Source organism: Sturnus vulgaris, chromosome 8, assembly GCF_052056855.1.
Source record: "Sturnus vulgaris isolate bStuVul1 chromosome 8, bStuVul1.hap1, whole genome shotgun sequence".
NCBI lineage: Eukaryota > Metazoa > Chordata > Aves > Passeriformes > Sturnidae > Sturnus > Sturnus vulgaris.
The window spans coordinates 16,974,104-16,993,607 of record NC_142250.1 but is presented as its reverse complement, the minus strand read 5'-3'; the positions used below and the strand labels follow the sequence as shown (position 1 = coordinate 16,993,607).

Below are 19,504 nucleotides of genomic sequence, written 5' to 3'. Positions count from 1 at the left end.
GCCACTCTAATCTGTAGATATTTTAAGAAAAGCAAAGATTCAAGTTTGAATTACAAAATTTGAGTGGAAAATTCTGTTCTTCAGAACAACTAGGCTAATCCAAGATAAGGGCTGGAATACTCTGGTAGGACACATTATAGTTTAAAGATATCTGTCTTTTTGCTCTTTCTTTTGTAAAGTGAGCTCTGTCTCAATTACAAGAATATAGCAGACCTTCTTTACTAGCATTTGTAACTTTGTTTTTCAGAGAGATTGACATGATTGATTTCCTAGAAAATTATATTGAACATGACTTTTTAAATAAGATCAGAACTATGTTTGTCTGCAGAGCATGATGTATTTGATACATAAGGCACACAAAACAGTTTCCTTGATCACAAGCTCTCAGATAAAATACTTTATAAATTTTCTGTGGAAACTGTTATTTCCAGAGTTTGTGTAGCAGACAAAAATCTGTTCTAGCTAAAAGGTAGGGCTCATTAATCCTTACCCTTGGGGTCCACTTTGAAGACTGTTTGTTTTGGTTTTTAGCCTCCATAAGTGAAAAGCAAATACATGGATATGTTGCTAGTAACATAGGAGAAAGGAGCTGCAATTTCCAAGTGCTCGTCCAGGCACAGAATGAGAATCAGTATTCAATTCAGGTACATTTTTGCTGATTCTGTTTCTGCTGAAGACAATGTGCTGCATTGCAATGTAATGCACTGAGGTTTCAAAACAGTAGCTGAACATCATACATGATGCCCTCAAAAGAGTCAAGTGCCTCTTTGTGGCACTGTTCTCAAAGAACCTGCCTGTCTGTGAAGTTCAAGGAATGGAGGAATTGAGTTGATCAGCACAGTGTCCATGGCTTATGTCACTGTTGTTTGTGGTGAGGGTGCTATGTCAGATACTCCCTTGAGGGAGCACACACTTCATAGAACACAGGCAATTGTACTAAAGTTTCAGCTGGTACCATCTTCTGGAGGATATTGCATTGAAGCTGCCTCAGCATGCTCTGGAAGGATTATATTCTGGCTATATGGGTTTTTCAGTAGAATGTACAACTATATTGCCCGTTGGAGAAGGCAAGAAATGCTATGATCCTTTCATAAAAGGATGAGTGATAGACTTCCAAGCCAACTACAACCCTCCATTTCACTTTCTTAGGAGCTACTCAGCTACAATTATTTCTTTTCCAAAGTGTGTATGCTAACTGACTGACTATTGTTTGCTCTTAAGCTAAACAAAGTAATCTTTTTATTTAATAATAAAATACAGTATTTCTAGGATCATTCTAGGTGGTTTTAAAGTAGAAATAGTAAATATAATTACATCAAAGATGCTTGTTCAAACTTTCATATTAGCTGATATCCCTACTTCTCAGGTGAATTGGAAACTGCAAAGTATTCATTCAATCCTGTGCAATAAGCATGCCATAGTTTCACTGTTGCTGTATGTAACTGAGCCATAGTGTGGCCATGCAGTCTTGTGTGAACACAAACAAGTGCAATTCAAACACCTGCATCCAGTTCACAAGTTGAGTTTTTTTATTTGCTTGCATCAAGATTAATTCCTTAGCTTACTGAAAGCTTAATGGCTTTATAATGATTGTGGTCAGTGTTAATTGCACTCAAGGAAATGGAATGTTTCAATCTAGATGTCTGTTCTTTGACTATTCATCAGAAATTATGGATGTGAGGGGGCTGAGCACTGGAACAGGTTGTCTGGAGAGGTTGTGCAGTCTGCTGTCCTGGAGATGTTCAGAAGCTGTCAGAACACAATCCTGAGCAACAATGCTCTAGGGGGAGGGACCCTGCCTGAGCAGGGAGCTTGGCCAAGATGAGCTCCAGTGGTTCCTTCCATCATTAACTATTCAGTGAAATGAAATGGTAAATTGATGTGTTCATTGCTATAGAACACAAAGCGTGTATTGAGAACACTCATTGCAGGAGTGTCTTTTAAAAAATCTTCAAACTTCATTTGACTTCTTTCAGTTTTAGTTGTTGCTGCTGCTTTGTATTTCACTGGTCTCTGTGCAGTCTGCATCTCTATGGTCTTGAAGGTTAGCCTGCATTTGCTACCACGCTAAAAGCAAAAGAACAAGTGTGTTCCTTCAACAGATAAAAAAATTCAATTCAACTGTCTTAACCTAAATTTAAAACTGTGATTTTTGCTTAATATTATTATGTTGAGGTAGTGATGTTTAGAAGTGTGTGTGGTAGGGAAAGAAGGATGTGTCATGGGCATTTGGAGGTATGAGACTTAATGAAATAGCTGCTCTTGGCAGTTTGTAGCTTGAAGTATGTCTAAAACAGCTTTTTGTGCCATAGGAGTGAAAGGGGGTTGATCTGATCCTGATCTTTAGAAGATTTTCAGGAGAGAGCTGGTGAGGTATAAGTCTGTTCACCTCACAGCAGACATGACAATAAATTTCTCCTAGTGGACACGAAAGTAAATGCAGTGAATAGAGGGAGAAGATGGACTCTGCACTGCTTGCATAAGGGAGTGACACTTAACAAATCTTACCAAGCTCTTAAAAAATGCCCAAAAGTGTGGACACTAAACTCATCTGGTTGGTTCCAATTGTTTGGATGAAGCCAGACTAACTCTGTTTGCATGTGTTTCAGGTGCTGGTTGCCAGTTTGTTTGTCCCTTGTTTTTTCTCTGTTTGCCACTGTCCTGCTATCAAGCCTGGACCACTCATCTCATGCTATTTAACTTGTTTGAACATACAGAGCCAAGCATCAAAAAAAAAAATCAGTAGTTAACTAACTGAAAGTTTCTGGAGACTGGCACAGATGTGTTCAAGTTACTGTTTTCACATAAGTGTGTTGTGGATTCTGTAGCTATTTCAGGAATGTCGTAGATTGAAATTACGAGATAATTACAAGTCAGTTTGTTTAAATGTATGTTTTAATGCCTAATTATCTCCTTAATTTGTGTTGAAGGCATAAAATTTATGTATATTACACGAACTTTCCCTTTCTCAGATTGCATTTCTTCTAATTGTTTCGAATCTTGGCTAAGATGAAACCTTAGTGATTCTGGGGAGGTGTGTGTGACAGAAATCAAAGGCTGTAAATGGCATTTGGTGCATTGCTTTGCTGTGGAGGGTAGAGATAAGGCAAGAAATAAAAATCATTAATGATATTGTGGCTGTTGAATTTTGTGATGCTATCACTCATATGCCCAGCAGATAAGATAGATGACTCTTTGTTCTTGATTATGTCTTACATTTTGTTCTGGTTTTAGTTGTTTGTGTAGCACACAGTCTGGCTTGTTCACTCTTGGGGGTGGGTGGTGAAGAGCTCTGTTTTGTCCTCTGAGTGTTGCTGTTGTTCATAACCTGATATCAAGGACTGTGCCTTAAGAAAATTCTTTCAGGTTGCCACTTGGAGGCTATCCATTATTAAACACAGTGAGGCTGCAGGTATTTGTTTAACAGGGACATATGCATATTGTGCTCATTTCAGATACTTGAAATGGATAGATGCATGAGCTACCAAGAGCAGTGTTTTTATTTACCTGCAACTTAGATCAATTACTTGACATCTCTTTGGTAAATTTAATTTAATAGGTGTTATTCAAATCACAGAATCTGTTAAGAGAGACTTTTCATTCAGTGCTTGCTACATAAAACCAAGACTGTTACCTTTGATTTCTATTTTTGATCCTCTATAATGTGAGTATCTTGGAAAAGCATAGGTTATGTTTTAGAAAGGTAGGGGGAAGAATACTGACAGGTGTTACTGCCATGCAGGTAACGTTTCAGTGCTTTAATGTAGAGTGAAAATCACCACTAAGAGCTGGTCTCTAAATCCCCAGACACAGCAAAGATACAGTGAGCCAGTTTAGTGAAACTCTAAAGGTACTTGTGGTTGTCTAAGTAATGATTCCAAACTCTTGTTTGGATAGTGGTTTTTTATTCAGCTTCATAATATGTTTACCAAGAAATTATACGTGCAGCCCCCTTATCTGTGAGGAAAATGAAAGTAGAGGAAGAATTTTAGTCCAAGTAGCTTTGAAGTGTAGTGAAATGCAAGGATGAAACCTAGGTCTTGCAAATACCCTGCAAACACTTTCTATTAGTGCCAAAGACTTCTGGAATGTTAAGTTGGTAGGGTAAGCTGTAAAGTTACTTGAAGCAACTCTTAAGTTCTCCTTATGATTTATTTTTAAAATCTGTTATTCTCCCTCTCTTTTCCTATATTGAGGCTTCTATCACTGCTTCTGCTACCTACCTCAGTTTTGCATTTTTTTTATGGGCAGTGACATTATGGGCAGTGTAAGACTTGGCTTTGTGTGTTGTACACAAAGTGATCTAGAATTCTTTCTTGATACAAGTGAAGCTTTGTTTAAAATTAGGTGGAATAGGCTATAGATCTACTTTTTTGCAATTGGAATTAAAGCAACAATTCTTTACCTTCAAACTATTCAGGATGCACTGTGGTGTTTAATGTGGAATTTGATGTTTTCTGTCAACAGTAGGTGTATGTAGTGCCAAGCTATACTAAAATATATCATCTAGTTATGAAGAAATTTAAATATGCTGCAACTTTAAATGCTAAAATACCTTAATTTCCTTAATTTTTATGGTAGTGTTTCTTCTGTAAAACAAACTAAATTTACTTGCTGAGTTTCCTGTGGTGCCATGCAGATGTAGACAGGCTTTATGTAGCTCTGTAGGAGTAGGCAGATGTGGGATGATATTCCTGAAGCTCTGGCATTTTATCACAAATCATGCTAATAAATATGAAAGGCACACTACTTATTTCAGTATCTATGTTGTGATCACTTGAAATGGTAGGATGTCTGCTTTTCTATGTAAATTTCTTTAGGCAGACTGGAGATTAGACTGTGATGCATATCTGTGGATGTTTTTTCTGAATTCTGTTGTGGACCTTTGGTACTGTGTCCAAGAAAGGGAAGACCAATGTTTCAGGCAGGGAAAATAGACATGTATTTGTATGTGTTTCATGTTTTTATCTAAGAAAAATACCTCTGTGTGTGGTTTGTCTCAGGCAGACCATACAGCAAAATAAAGAAACAGCCACTGCTTCTCTTAAACCTGGATGTTGATCGTATGCTTTTAATTTATAGCTAATTTGATTAGGAGAAACTTTGTGAAGGGGTTAGTGGGATTTGTTTAACAAACATGACATGACTGTACTAGATATGTTTTACATCAGTCTTTGAAAAATAAAAGTGAAAAATCTGAGGGGAAAAAATATTTTAAGAATATTAGAAGGCACAAGAACTGTATATTTAGGTGGATTCCAAATGACTTTGAGCAATGTAATTCCATAAACATAATGTCTATGCTTGTGGTGGAGGAAGCATTTTGTAAGCCTGGTTGTTTAAGGCCTGTGTAGTTTTTGGAAAGGCACAATGCAGAATATGTATCATGGAGAGATGAATTACTGTGAAAGGAATACCTATTATTAATTGTGTTATTTTTTTTCTCTATACTGAATCAGTTTTACAGGTGGCATCTTCTGGTATCTCCAGGCAGGTGTGTTCTACTCTAAATTGTAAAATCCTCTTAAAGCTGAAGAGTTAAAGGGGACTTGCAGCATACCTAGAATATAAAATGAAGGTGGTATATATTGTGTAATAGTGGATCAGTTAATGTCTTGAAGACTGCAAGCAGGAATGATGTGAATGTTCTTAAATGTGAATTAAGGGAGATGATTTTATAATTATTTCTCTTAACCAATTCTCCAAGTAATTCATCTTGTGAATTATGTTACCTCCAAAATACAACTTCTAGCTGTTTAATCAAAAACTTAGGTCACCTGGGGCTTCTTGAAGGAAAATGACTTAACTGATATTACCCATGATACTTCCTCTTGAGATTCTTTTGCAAGTTCTTGGCTTCAGTGACATAACTGAGGTGTAAACATTTCTCAAAAGACCAGAGAGTTGCAGTTCTAAAGGAGAACGTGTATGATGGGACCTGTCTGAAACATGTTGGCTTTTTCTTCTCATCCTTGCCTCACAATTAGGAAAGAGTTTTTGGTTAATGTTTGATTCTCATAAAATAAGATCTGAGTCACAAGAATTTGATCTTTCCTATGTCACTGTAATGATGAAAACTCATCTCTTTTATAGAGAGGATTTCTTTAATTTCAAGACGTTCCAGTAGTTCAATCAGTCATGCTGATCATCTTTTGTATTAATTCCAACTTTGTTATGGGCTAGTTAAAATTCCTTGCTTTTGTTTTCTCCATAAGGTATCCTGTTTATTTTTATTCTAGGTTATTTACTTTCTAGAAGAGAGGGTCAAGCAGGATCCCCTGAAAAGCCATTGTCTGATCTGGGTCGTCTCTCCTACTTGGCTTATTGGAAAAGTGTCATATTGGAATACCTGAACTGCCACCATGAAAAACAAATCAGCATCAAAGGAATGAGCCGAGCTACTGGAATGTGTCCTCATGATATTGCCACAACCCTGCAGCAACACAGCATGATAGATAAAAGAGAAGATAGGTCAGTGAATCTTGTAAAACAATTTTTAAATACTGAGACAAAACATTCTCTACTTACAAAATAGTTGATATGAAGAATGTCTGTGTAAAAGTTTGACTTTAAAATGAGTGATAACCATTTTACTGTAGAAGTCAGGATGGATGGGTCTTACATAAAGAACTTTTCTTCCTGGGGATTTTTTTGGATGCTCTTTTATGTTAATGGTTATTAGAAGTATGTGGCCAGTTCAAAAAATTTTCAGTTAAGAATTTTGTTTCATTCAGTATAGTCTTCCCTGAGTGTTCCCAGCTCTGGCTGTGCAAATATTTTACTTTGAATACCAGTGAGAGAAAAATTTGTGGTTGTGGGTGGCAGTCTGTCTTTCCACACCTCCTCTTTCAATCATTGCTGAGTTCATGTAAACCATGGGGTCAGATCAGCTCTATGTGAAGTGCTTCTGCTCAAGGTACTGGTACTGCAAGTTTCTATTTAATGTTGCAATCAATGTTGAAAGTCAGTGCACTGAGAAGGTGAGTTCCTGTTTTGTGAATATCTTCTTTCTTCGTGTTCCTGATGGGTATTTTAGAACTTTACTGGGTTGTTCTTCTTGTTTGGTCTGGTTCTTTCCAGAAAATGTCTTAAATTACTTTCAATGGTATTTGTGTTTCTGAAGATGATCTTAATTCTTTCTGGATATTCCAGTCATAGAAATTTTATAATTAAGCAAAGCTGCCTTACAAACACTGGCTTGCCAAAAAAATAAAATTAAAATCAGGAAAAGTTCAGCCTCAGTAATTTTTATGTGTGCCTGCACTAGTATTCAATACAAGTAATTTTTGAACCAGTAAGAATGCAAGCCTTCAAAAAGGACGTTAGTTTACAAGATGGTGTATGAGAGTAGTAAGAGGAGTGCTGGCATTGCCTTAAATTCTTTCTGGAGTACTTTGTTACTGACAACCTGAGGACAAATGTGTTTTAGGGGAAATTTTTCTTACATGTAGTGAAGCAGAAGTTTGTCACAATTCTGAGAAAAGGGTTCTGGATCTGATTTCTTTTTTTAAACTTGGTTTTTCAGTGAGAGACTGTTACTTCACCAACCCAATTTTTACAGTACTTGAAATTTTTACTAATCCTTGTTGTTTAGAATTGTATAGTTTTGTAACAGGGGAGTTTGGGATAAGTGCTAATGTATTAGCATTGTGCAATTTTATTAGTCTTTACCTACTTTTGGTATGCCACTTCATAGCAATTAGAAAGTTGTTTTGTACTTCATTAGCACAGGACTACATACATTTGTATGCCTCCTTAGAAAACCTGTGCTTCTGACTTACTTTCTGGTCCTGTTAACTTAGGTTGTCAGCTGTAACATTATGACTTTCTCACTCTTGACTTGATCCCACAGTGTTTTCTTTCTATGTTTGTATGTAACATTAAAATTAGAAATAGTTCTGGCAGTGATTCAAGTGCCAACACAAAACCTCTTGAATTAGGTTTGAAGTGGTTAACTATAAAACCTTTACTTTCCTCTCTGTTGCTCTAGTGATGGTTAATATTGAGCTTTCACTTCATAAACTGTTGTTTCCTCACTTCCTCCCAGTAAACAGTCAGTAGTGTAAGGATGTTATCATTGTGTGTCAGCTGCTACTTTTAGTTTGATGGATCCTTTCATTTACCCATCTTTTTTCACAGGCTGTTTAGCAAACGGATGACAACTATAGAAAGGCTATTCTAGGTGATCACTTGCTAAATTAAATTGCTGTTTATTTGATTGTAGGTTTGTAATTATTAGAAGGGAAAAGCTGATTTCAAGTCATATGGAGAAACTGAAAGCGAATCCACGTATCAATGAAGTAGATCCTGAAAGCTTGAGATGGACTCCTTTGTTAGTTTCTAATGCTGCTGTTTCTGAAGAAGAGAGGGAAGCAGAAAAGGAGGTAATATCAGAGATCTCTTCTGAATTTCTCTTCCTTTGGCTTTCATAACTCTAAATATTCAACATAGACTGTGTTAAAGAGAGCAAATTTAGCTTTGACCACTACATACTGCTATTGTAATGCAGAATTTTTGGAAGCTGTGCAGCAACACATGGCAACTTTTGGGGGGATACATATGAAAACTTAAAATGTGAATCACTTGTCATGGAGCTGTATTTATCACTCCTGAGGTAGTCAAAGAGCATGTAATCAGATCAAATTTGGTGCAGAGCTCAGGGGCTGCACTGTCAATCGATTCTTTGTGTTCTCAACTTGCTCAAAGTGATCCAGTCAGTGGGCATGTAATGTAGTGCTAAAGGACTTAAATCAATTCGCTGCATCATTAATAGTGCTAAATATCCCATGAAATGCAATCTTCTTTGGTTTGTTATCTGTTAACTGTTGTAAAGGAGCAACTAGATGATTCAGCTGAAATGTTGTTGCTAGGTTAGGCAGCAGTGCTAATCAGGGTTGACTTATTTTAACTATTTAGCTGAATGTAAAGGGTATGGCTAAGAAAATGCTGTTTCAGTGACCTGTTATTTTAACCTCAACCCTTCAGGCTGAGCGTCTTATGGAACAAGCTAGCTGCTGGGAGAAGGAAGAGCAAGAAATATTCTCCACAAGAACTAATAGTAGGCAATCACCTGCAAAAGTACAATCTAAAAATAAATATTTGCGATCTCCAGAAAGTGTGGCAGTGGTGGGGGAGCGAGGGCAATCCACAGAACAATCTAAAGAAAGCAGTGAGGAGGATGGTGGGGATGAGAATCAACGGAGTTCACCTCCCCGGCTGACCAAGCCCCAGTCCCTGGCCATGAAAAGGAAGGTGAGTTACTTCAGTGCTTTGGTTCAAAGTCTCTGAGTTCAATCCAGTAGTTACCATCACAATAACAACTTGGTTTTTTTGAAAATATTTCTTAAGACATTCAAAACATTTTTTGTTTTAATCCTTTATGTGTTATTTCGACACTTAACTACTCCTCTCTTCTCTCTTCTGCACTCCATCCAATTTTTTGTCTTTTGGATTTTTCACAGAACTGTAAAATACTAGTGACAAAAAAAAATCAGATTTTTTTCTGTTAATTTTTAAACTAGAGATTGCCCTCTACTGTTTGGCATTGGTATTGGTTCAATATCTTAATGGTTCTTTCTTTTTTTGTATTAAGATGGAGTCCAACTTGTGGGAGTTGTCTTTTTATGTATTTTTTTTAATTCCTAAAAGGGGAATACTGTTTTTCAAAAGAAATGCTGTTAAAACAAAAGGTTTTTTTTTTTACCCATATTCTTCTAATTTGAATGTTAAATTCTGGTTACTGCCATGTTTGCATAATTCTTAATTTCTTTGAAAAATCAACTCTTTGAGTTGCTTAAATTAGTAAATTTAAGAATCCCAAAATTGTAAAGCACTCACCTTAGCCTATATTTTTTCTTTTTTTTACCTTAGCCTGTATTTTGGCATCTCTGGTGAGAATTAGGAAGTTGGATTGTCCCTTTGGTTATATTTTAAGTGAGGTTACTTTAAAGTAACCATAAATCTCTGAGAATGTACAATAGACAAAATCTTGACCAGTTTTTTTTAGAGCAGCCAGCTGTAGGATTCTTGAGGTGCACTTCTTCGATGTTATCTATTTTTCTGTGTACATACTTATTTTGAAAAATAGCAGAAACCCAACATATAGAAGAATAAGCTTTGATACTTGTGAAGGTTGTTGGGGAATTATAAATCTACAGAGGAAAAATGTGTGAGTACAATTTATTTAACAGTGCTATTAATATTATTTGACAGAAGCATATAAAAGCCACTACAATATAAAGACAATTCTAGTCTTCATTTTCACTTAAAGAAAGGTTTGTATACATGTGTACATACCTATTTTAACTGTTCAGACATTTTGCTTTTAGGTTCTGTTTCCATTTGAATTTGATGCCTGGTAAGGTGGTTTTTTTGCATGAGTAAATTGCTTATTGTAAACTCAGTCTACAAAAATTCATGTTCAGAATCAGTTAATGAATGGGAATGTAGGAAGAGTTTGATTTGTGGAATTATTTTTCAGAGACCTTTCATACTGAAGAAGAAAAGGGGCCGTAAACGCAGAAGGATAAACAGCAGTGTTACAACAGAGACCATTTCTGAAACAACAGAGGTGTTGAATGAGCCGTTTGATAACTCGGATGAAGAGCGTCCCATGCCACAGCTGGAACCCACCTGTGAGATGGATGGAGAAGATGATGACTTGAAGCCTGTGATTAGAAAAGCTTTTGAGTATCAACCTGGGCAGCAGAAACAGGAGGAAGAAGAGCAGAACAAGGAGGAGAAAGATAATCATTGTTACAGGAATGATGAAAATTGTACAGGTAAACTTAAAATGTTCTTATATCTTCACAAAAATAATTTTTTGGGTTGCCTTCAAAAGAAGTATTTCGTTTTGTCATAAATCTGGCAAATTTTTATGACATGTGTTTAGCTGTTATTATAATAATTTGCTTTTTGTGTTCAGGAAAAAACCTTTTCCTATCTAAGGCATTGAAGTTCTTGTCATATTGTCAAAAACAATTTCTTTGTCCCTACAGCAGGGCATTTCATACTCAGCAGTGCAAAGGGTGTCACTGGAATGTTGTCCAGTATAGTTTTTGTATCAGTGGTAAAGGATACAAGCAAAAAGTAAGATTTCATTTACACAAATCTCTTTCTATTCAGTACTGTTGCTAATTCAGTGAAATGCTTGGTGCTTCTCTGGCATCATGTATCCTCAGCACTAAGATCCTGGGGTTTTTTCCCATGAAAGAGACAGTTTTAACTGTGTCCTTTCAAAGCTGCTTTCCTAGTTTGATGTCAAGGATATTTCCTGTCAGAAAAGTTAATGGATGGATAGTGAAACTACTGATGAGCTACTCTGAATGTATACTCTTGCCTTAACCTCCTGGCCCTCAAATTATGCATATGAGTTCTAATTCCAGAATGAAATGACTAGACTCTAAGGTCTGTGTATTTTCTGTAAGAAGCCAGTAGGTATTACTTCAGTATTTTTGTAATTACACTGGAAGTTTCATCCTTGCAATCCTCAGTTGAGGGATCATGGGCTTGATTTCTTTTTCAAACAGCTCTTGTGTGATGTGGTACAGTAGAACATGTCCACTTTTTCCAGCTTCTCTAAAGAAGTTATTTAAACTAATAGTAGCAAGTTCCAGCTATGTCCCAGTGGTCAGGTTTGCATTGTTTTCACTAGACTGATGTAGTCCATGGGCAAATACAAAATATCATCACAATATGGAAGTATCACTGAAGCATTACACGCCCAAGTGCAACATGTTTTATCTTGATAATTCTCCTTTTTTTCCTGTGGTATATGTAAGTGGTATCTGGGGAGAAAGGAAGAAGATGAATTTGTGTTTGGGTCCTTTTTTTATAGTCAATGGATTAGTTTAGTGTTCTGATGCACTGTGTCTAATTTTAATTACCTTTTGTCTTCCATCATCTCTTGTGAGCCATGTCATGACATGTTGCCCATGAGAAATTACTACAATGAACCATTTTTTCTCAGTGTTATATATTTGTTATGGCTTGTCCTTCAGAATGGTCAAAGAAGGAACTCCAGACTTTCATGTCATTACTGTCAAAAAAGATGAACGTGTGTTAGATCAATGTCTATATAAAGTGAAGGCATACTTCTATTCTAAAACCAAAGATGAAAAATCAAATATTTGGACAGTATTTGCTTTAGTTTACATGTCTTGTCATTTAAATCTCTGGGGTTCTTCTAATGTGTAAATGGTGGTTCTGATAGTGTCTGTTAAAAGGCCACCAAACCATAATATATCTATGTAGTGTCTTTGAGCTGCAGATACTACATTGTTCTGGGTTTTGAGACCTGTTTATAACTCGTTTCATACTTAATACATTGTAAGTTTATAAATTATTTTCAGGTTTATATTGGAAAATACTGATTAGTCTGCAAGCTAAGACTTTTTTCTTTTTTTGTCTCTATTACCTCCCAAAGATAATACAGAGGATGTAGCTGTGTTGGAAGAAAGCACTAAAGACAATCTTGAACCTTTAAAGAGTAAGCAGGGTTGGCCCAAAGGAGTTAAACGTGGTCCATCTAAATGGAGGCAAAGCAAAGAAAGAAAACCTGGCTTTAAGCTTAATTTATACACTCCACCTGAGACCCCCATGGAGCCTGACTACCAGGTGTTGGTAGAAGAACAAAAGGAAGTAGCTGAAGACAAGCCCTGTTCAGTTGCTGCTGTTACAGAGGAAGCTATTAAAGAACCTCTTGAAGCATTACCACCACCAGATGATGAGGTGAAAGAAGTAGAACCTGAACCTCTGCATCCACCCAGTGAACCCTTAGAAAAACAAGAAAATGATATTCTGAAAGCTGGAGAAGAAGAAAGGAGCATAGAAGAAGATGTAATCAATTCAAAAGATCAAGAAAAAGACAAAGCTGAAGAAGTTTTTGTGCACAAAAAGGAGTCCATGCATCTGGATGATCAAGAGGAAGAGGAGGAGGAGGATGAAGAACCTTCTCACAATGAGGATCATGATGCAGATGATGAAGATGATAGTCACATGGGTTCAACAGAAGTGGAGAAAGAGGAATTGCCTGGTGAAGCTTTCAAAGAAATGCTGGAAACTCAGCAGTCTTTTTTAGACGTAAATGTTCAAACTGGTAATTCAAATCAGGAGGAGTTAATGGATTGTGGGGTTGACCTTGCAGCTGATGAGTGTGAAAGTGACCAGAAGGAACTTGCTACAGATTCAGACCCAGTGCCTGAATCTGATGATGATCATGCAGACAACAACCAGGACCAAAAAGCTGGTGAAGAATTACATTCCGATTTCAAGGGAGAGAGTACTGAGACCATGGAGATAGACTCAGAGACAGTTCAGGCAGTACAGTCTCTAACCCAAGAAACAAGTGAACATGAAGATACATTTCAAGACTGTGCAGAGACTCAAGAGGCCTGTAGAAGTTTGCAGAACTATGCCCACAACGACCAAAGTCCCCAGATGACCACACTGGATGACTGTCAGCAGTCTGACCACAGCAGCCCAGTTTCATCTGTGCACTCTCATCCCAGCCAGTCAGTTCGTTCTGTTAATAGTCCAAATGTTGCTCCTTTAGAGAACAGCTACGCTCAGATCAGCCCAGATCAAAGTGCCATTTCTGTGCCGTCTCTGCAGAACATGGAGACCAGCCCAATGATGGATGTTCCCTCTGTTTCTGATCATTCGCAGCAAGTTGTGGATAGTGGCTTTAGTGACTTAGGAAGTATCGAGAGCACAACAGAAAACTATGAAAACCCAAGCAGTTACGATTCTACAATGGGCAGTAGTATTTGTGGAAACAACTCTTCTCAAAACAGTTGCTCATACAGCAGCCTTACGTCTAGCAACCTAACTCAAAGTAGCTGTGCAGTCACTCAGCAGATGTCTAACATCAATGGAAGCTGCAGTATGATGCAACAAGCAAACATCAATTCTCCTCCCACTTGTAATGTGAAATCTCCCCAAGGCTGTGTTGTTGAAAGGCCTCCAAGCAGCAACCAACAGTTATCCCAGTGCAGCATGGCTGCTAATTTCACACCACCTATGCAGTTGACTGAAATCCCTGAGACTAGCAATGCCAACATTGGGTTATATGAAAGAATGGGGCAGAGTGAATTCGGAGCAGGGCATTACTCACAGCCATCTGCCACCTTCAGCCTTGCTAAACTGCAACAGTTAACTAATACGCTTATGGATCATTCTTTGCCTTACAGCCATTCAGCTGCTGTAACTTCCTATGCAAACAGTGCCTCTTTGTCTGCCCCCTTAAGTAACACAGGGCTTGTTCAGCTTTCTCAGTCTCCACATGCTGTTCCTGGAGGACCCCAAGCACAGGCTACCATGACCCCTCCCCCCAACCTTACTCCTCCTCCCATGAATTTGCCACCTCCCCTTTTGCAGCGTAATATGACTTCATCGAATATTGGAATATCCCACACCCAAAGACTGCAGACTCAGATGGCCAGCAAAGGTCATGTCTCTGTAAGAACCAAATCCACGCCTCTGCCGCCTGCTGCTGCCGCCCATCAGCCACAAATTTATGGGCGAGCTTCACAGACTGTGGCCATGCAAGGGCCTGCACGGACCTTAACAATGCAGCGTGGCATGAACATGAGTGTAAATTTGATGCCAGCCCCTGCTTATAATGTCAATTCAGTGAACATGAATATGAACACCCTTAATGCTATGAATGGTTACAGTATGTCCCAGCCAATGATGAATAGTGGCTATCACAGTAATCATGGGTATATGAATCAAACCCCTCAGTACCCTATGCAGATGCAGATGGGAATGATGGGAACTCAGCCATATGCACAGCAGCCAATGCAGACAGCACCCCACAGTAACATGATGTACACTCCTCCGGGCCACCACGGCTACATGAACACAGGCATGTCCAAACAGTCTCTCAATGGATCCTACATGAGAAGGTAGGCCCCCGGGAGAGACACCAAACTGGCGTATGGGATTGATCTGCACAAATACCTTTGGAGAGTACGATTTCAAAACCAGCAATTGGTGTGAATGCAAAAACATTTGTTGGCACCATTTAAAAGCTGTATGCAGCAGAAAGCCTTATACCAGTTTTTTCTTTATTTCTTGCTTTGTTGTGGATTTTTTTTTGGTTTTTTTTTGTTTTGTTCTGTTTTGGGATTTTTTGTTCGTTTTTTTAACATTGTAAGATTTAACTTCTCTTTGGGGGGAATTAGGTGGTTTTCCATTTTTTCTTTATTTCATTGAGCTTGAAGTTCTCTGGAAAGGAAGAACTCTTTCTATGAACTGCAATTACACAGCAGCTGATGGTTCAGAGCCATTTTATGTGCCTGCTCCCATTAAAAATGTGGATAAACAGACTCCAAAACTATCAGACAGTACTGGATCATGAGCTTTTTCTCTCTCCTTTCCCCACATGTAAATGCCTTTTAGCAGTTCTTTTATTGTATTATTTTGTTTCTGAAGGTGACACTTCTGCATGCCGCTAATGTCTTTGTTAGTGACAGTGCATTTTGTAGTACTGTACAAGTGTTGTGCTTAACAGTAAGCCATTTCTTAATTTTTTTGCCTTGATTAGGTTACCCTAGTTTGAGGGGTAAAAAAACCAGAACTATATTTTTGTTAATTATAAAACTTGTAAAAATAATAAAAAAGCTGCAAAAGCTATTCACATTTTGGTTAGTTCAAAGGGTTTTATTGCTGTATGTTTAGTGTAAAGTTGAGACTCTTTTCCATTTTTGTGACCAGTTTCTTTGGAGCTGGGTAGGAAAAAGGCAGCTTTCTGTTTTATAAAAACTTATGTTTTTTTGTTGATTGAAACATCTCAGTGTTTATTTGTCAAGTTTTGAAACATTTTCGTATATGTCCAAATACTTGGCAGGATTTAAAAAAAAAAGTAGTGAATTTGGTGTAAAGTTGCTATTTTATGGAAATGCCTCTAACTTTACATTTTCATTCCATCTGTAGATTTTTCTATCTTTATAAAATATTGGAGTTATTTTTTAAGGGAAAAAATAGAGCAGTAGCGTGTGAATAGCTCAAACTAAGCTTACAGATCGCATGTAAAAAGGCAAAAGTTATTTGTGTCTGTTTATATTGCTTCCTTTTTTGTAGCCTTTGTACCTGTACAGAGTGACTGTAAGGGCCGAAGAGAAGAGGCTTGATACATGTAAAAATAGGACCCAGTGACACTCTTGTATTTATCTGTTATCTTTTTAGTCAGTCACTTAAAAAAATACCCACAAAAGACCCACCCAAGCAACAAAAATAAAAACTGCAAAAAACTACACCCCCCCCCTCCCCCCAAGCTGTACATTTTAACATAAAATAAATTATGATGAGCCATTTTTAGCCTCTTGTGTCTTGTCATAGTTTGATGTTGCATGGGAATTACCTCCTGAAACAGTGTTTGTTAAGGTGCTCTCTCATGCTTGATCTAAAGCCCATTAAAGTTGGTGGGGTTTGGATTAGGCTATTTAGAGCTTAAGTGTAGGTTACTCATCATAATTGCATACATCTTGTGAAAATAAAGAATACCTAAGATTATTTTTTTTAATAATCTTAATAAAATATTGAATAAATATGTATTTAATACCTTACAAGGTTGTCAATATTTAATGTATGAAACTTCTTTCCTACAGAAAGTGTGAATATATATATAAAAGGATATATGATAGTAACAGATGTGGTGTTTGAACTGTATTTTAATAGTAGAATTGTAATCTCTCCCTTTGTCATCGTTGCTGGGTGACAAGATGATGCACATTCTGCATTGAATCTATGGGTTCTGTGTATATGCATGTATGTGGGCACACACAAACACACAGAGATGAGCACTTCTCATCTAGCACTAGAAGATCTGTTAAACACAAGAAGGCTGTCTATATGTGGATCTCACGAGTGGACAAATTCAAATGTGGGATGTGTGAACCTACACCAGAAAAAGTCCTTGTAATAATTTTTCAGGATGCTTCTAATGTGGATATTGCCACTGTCACTGCAGTAAGGTTGCTAGCTAAGATGAAAGGTGTGGCCATCTTGACTGAAAACTGTCCCCATTCCAGTATATAAAACAGCTTTAAAGGTAATATTTAATATATCTAAAACTCAAGGAAATGTGTAATTCTTTAAATAAAACCATTACTGTGTGGTGGTGCCAAATCAAGAAACTGATACTACAGATTGATGTGCACGACCTGTTCAGTTTTAATACAATGGGGCAGCAGTGAACCTAAAATAGTGAATCTAAATGAGAGCTAAAATTGCTGGTCAAATGGTAATCTGGAGTAACTTGTGTCTTAGGGGTTCAGAACACCTGATAAGGAGAGCACAATACAACAAAGATCTCGGTTCATGCCTTACCTTGTCAAGTTTGTTGATTTGAATGCAGAGAGTATTCATAGTACTTAAACTTTGTTTTCATCTTCACAAAGTAACTCACCTTTTTTATGCTTAGGGAGAGGAAAGTGGAACTCGACGCAGTTTTGTGCAGCTTTCAGGTGTGTTTAGCTTTATGTTTTGTGATTTTTCATTTGTGTGCTTTTACAGTGAGTGTAAAAGGTACTTGGGCTTTATCTGCTACTGTTTAGCTTCAAGTTTTGAAGCCTGTAACATACAGGCAAGTCAAACCTTCTTACCATTTCAAGTATTTGTGAACCTGAAACAAAGCATCCTGACTCCAGCATATTGCTAAAATTCTGTATTGGCAATATACAGGTTAAGAGTTGGTTGGGAAATTATGCAGAGTGTGTTCACAACAGGCAAGTTTCCAATATAATTCTGTTATTTCAGAATTTAATTTTTTTCAGGAAGACAAGGGACTATCCTACATCTTTTCCCATAACGACTGTTGAGCTGTGACTTGCATTACAGCACTAAAATTCCTGATAAGTGACAAGATTGTCTTTTCCTTGAAAGTTGTGCTTGTTCTCTCTTATGCACCTTGCAGGGTCAGTTTTGACTGTGTGCTCTAGCACCATCCCAAGGGGAATGAGCTTTTACTGTCCTTAAATTCTTCACAGAATTGCAATAGATGATTCTTGTGAAAGGCAGGAGGCTTCCTTGGCCATGCCCTCTTACAGAATGCTCCATGCCACTGGTGGTTGGCAAGGAGGAAATCCACTTGCCTTGTTGAGTTGTGTGTTTCCTGCAGACCTGGCTTGTGGCTGGTGTCTGTGCTTCTGGCACTTGTGAATCAGCTGATTGGAAGCTTGCAAGAGTTGCCTCACTTCGTGGAAGTCATGTATTCCAGAGCTTCTGCTTTTCTGTTTAGTCTCATTAATTCTGGGAGAACAGTAGGCAAAAAAAGATGGGAAGTAAATTAAAAGTATGTTTACTTCAGAACTGCTTAATTGGCACAGCTATGCCAGCAGAGTTCTTCAGGCAAGACCTGGTTCTAGGAAAGATACTTCTCTTTGGAGCAGGACATACTTCATCTGGAAGCTGCCAAATGCCAGTACTCATGGAAGCTGCACTCATCCTTTAGCAAAGACAGCAATGGTAAGTGTTGTTCTGCTCAGGCTGCCTGATCCACTAGCAGTGGGCAAAATGCAACCAATTTTTTAATAACATTGTAAGAATCTCTGACATAAACAGAAATGAAGGCCTGCTAAAGGTACTAATATTCCATGTTAGATCACTGTCTGTGTTTTATAAGCTGTTTAATTTGTCCATCTGGAAGGGTGGTTGACAGATGCAAACTCCATTTATATCAGCATGGTAAATAGAAAGAATGGCCCTGACAATTTTCTGTAGTGCTGAGGGTGATCAATTATGCATGTAAATCAATGAAAAATCCTCTTTCAGTTACAGCAGTCATCAAGCTCTCATGCAGGATACAAGAGAGAAGACAACCTGAAGCTTGACAAAGGGAAATCCTTACAGATATTTGTTACCTCTTAGTTTATCATTTGATACAGAATTTCTCTCTGTAAAGCAAATGCTAAGAAACATTTAGCTTTCACTGCCAGTGTAAAGGAAAGCAGGGCCATGCAAGGCAAGTTTCTGACACAAGGCTGGAAGAGCTCTTCTGTGTCTGTGAGAATTAAACTGCAGTAGACAAGGTGGTGTGGAAAGGTGCATTTGAAGGGAGTAGGTGGAAAGAGCTGAGGGATCTCATCCAAAAATATTTTTACTCTAAACCCACATTGTGAGTGCTTATTTATTTTTGAAATGTCAAATTACTTACTTCCAGTTCCCTGTTACTTCTGGGTTTTTTTTTTCAGTGGGTTTTTTCTCCCTCCTAATACAGGTATAGGGATACTTAATTTGCTTTAAGTCCCAGAGTTTGTCTATCTCTATCATGAATATTGTTCACGTAGTCATGTCTAATCTGTACTCAGTTTTTAGCAGTAGTTTAGTTATGTTAAATGTGGTCTGCTTTTCTGAGAATTGAAAGGTGAGGTGTTTATTGTGCAGATAAATCCAAATGATAACCATAATGCAATGCTTTTGCTTTATCTGCAGACTTGGCTACAGTTAGTGTTTGGGGATTAATGATTTACTGGGTTTTGAGCCCCAAAAGGAAGTGAAGGAA

At 37.6% G+C, this 19,504-nt stretch overlaps 1 protein-coding gene across 10 annotated transcripts in view; it reads left to right on the top strand.

Moving 5' to 3' along the window:
- KAT6B (lysine acetyltransferase 6B) overlaps positions 1-16,320 on the top strand; it is a 110,544-nt gene extending 94,224 nt beyond the window's left edge. For all 10 annotated transcript variants that reach the window (XM_088168945.1, XM_014879916.2, XM_014879915.2 and 7 more), the window contains exons 13-17: positions 6,240-6,471; positions 8,225-8,384; positions 8,986-9,252; positions 10,481-10,781; positions 12,425-16,320. In XM_088168945.1, coding sequence (XP_088025071.1) covers positions 6,240-6,471; positions 8,225-8,384; positions 8,986-9,252; positions 10,481-10,781; positions 12,425-14,910 — 3,446 coding nt within the window. In that variant the 3' untranslated portion in view covers positions 14,911-16,320. The remainder of the gene's footprint in view (positions 1-6,239; positions 6,472-8,224; positions 8,385-8,985; positions 9,253-10,480; positions 10,782-12,424) is intronic.
- The last annotated feature ends 3,184 nt before the right edge of the window (positions 16,321-19,504 follow it).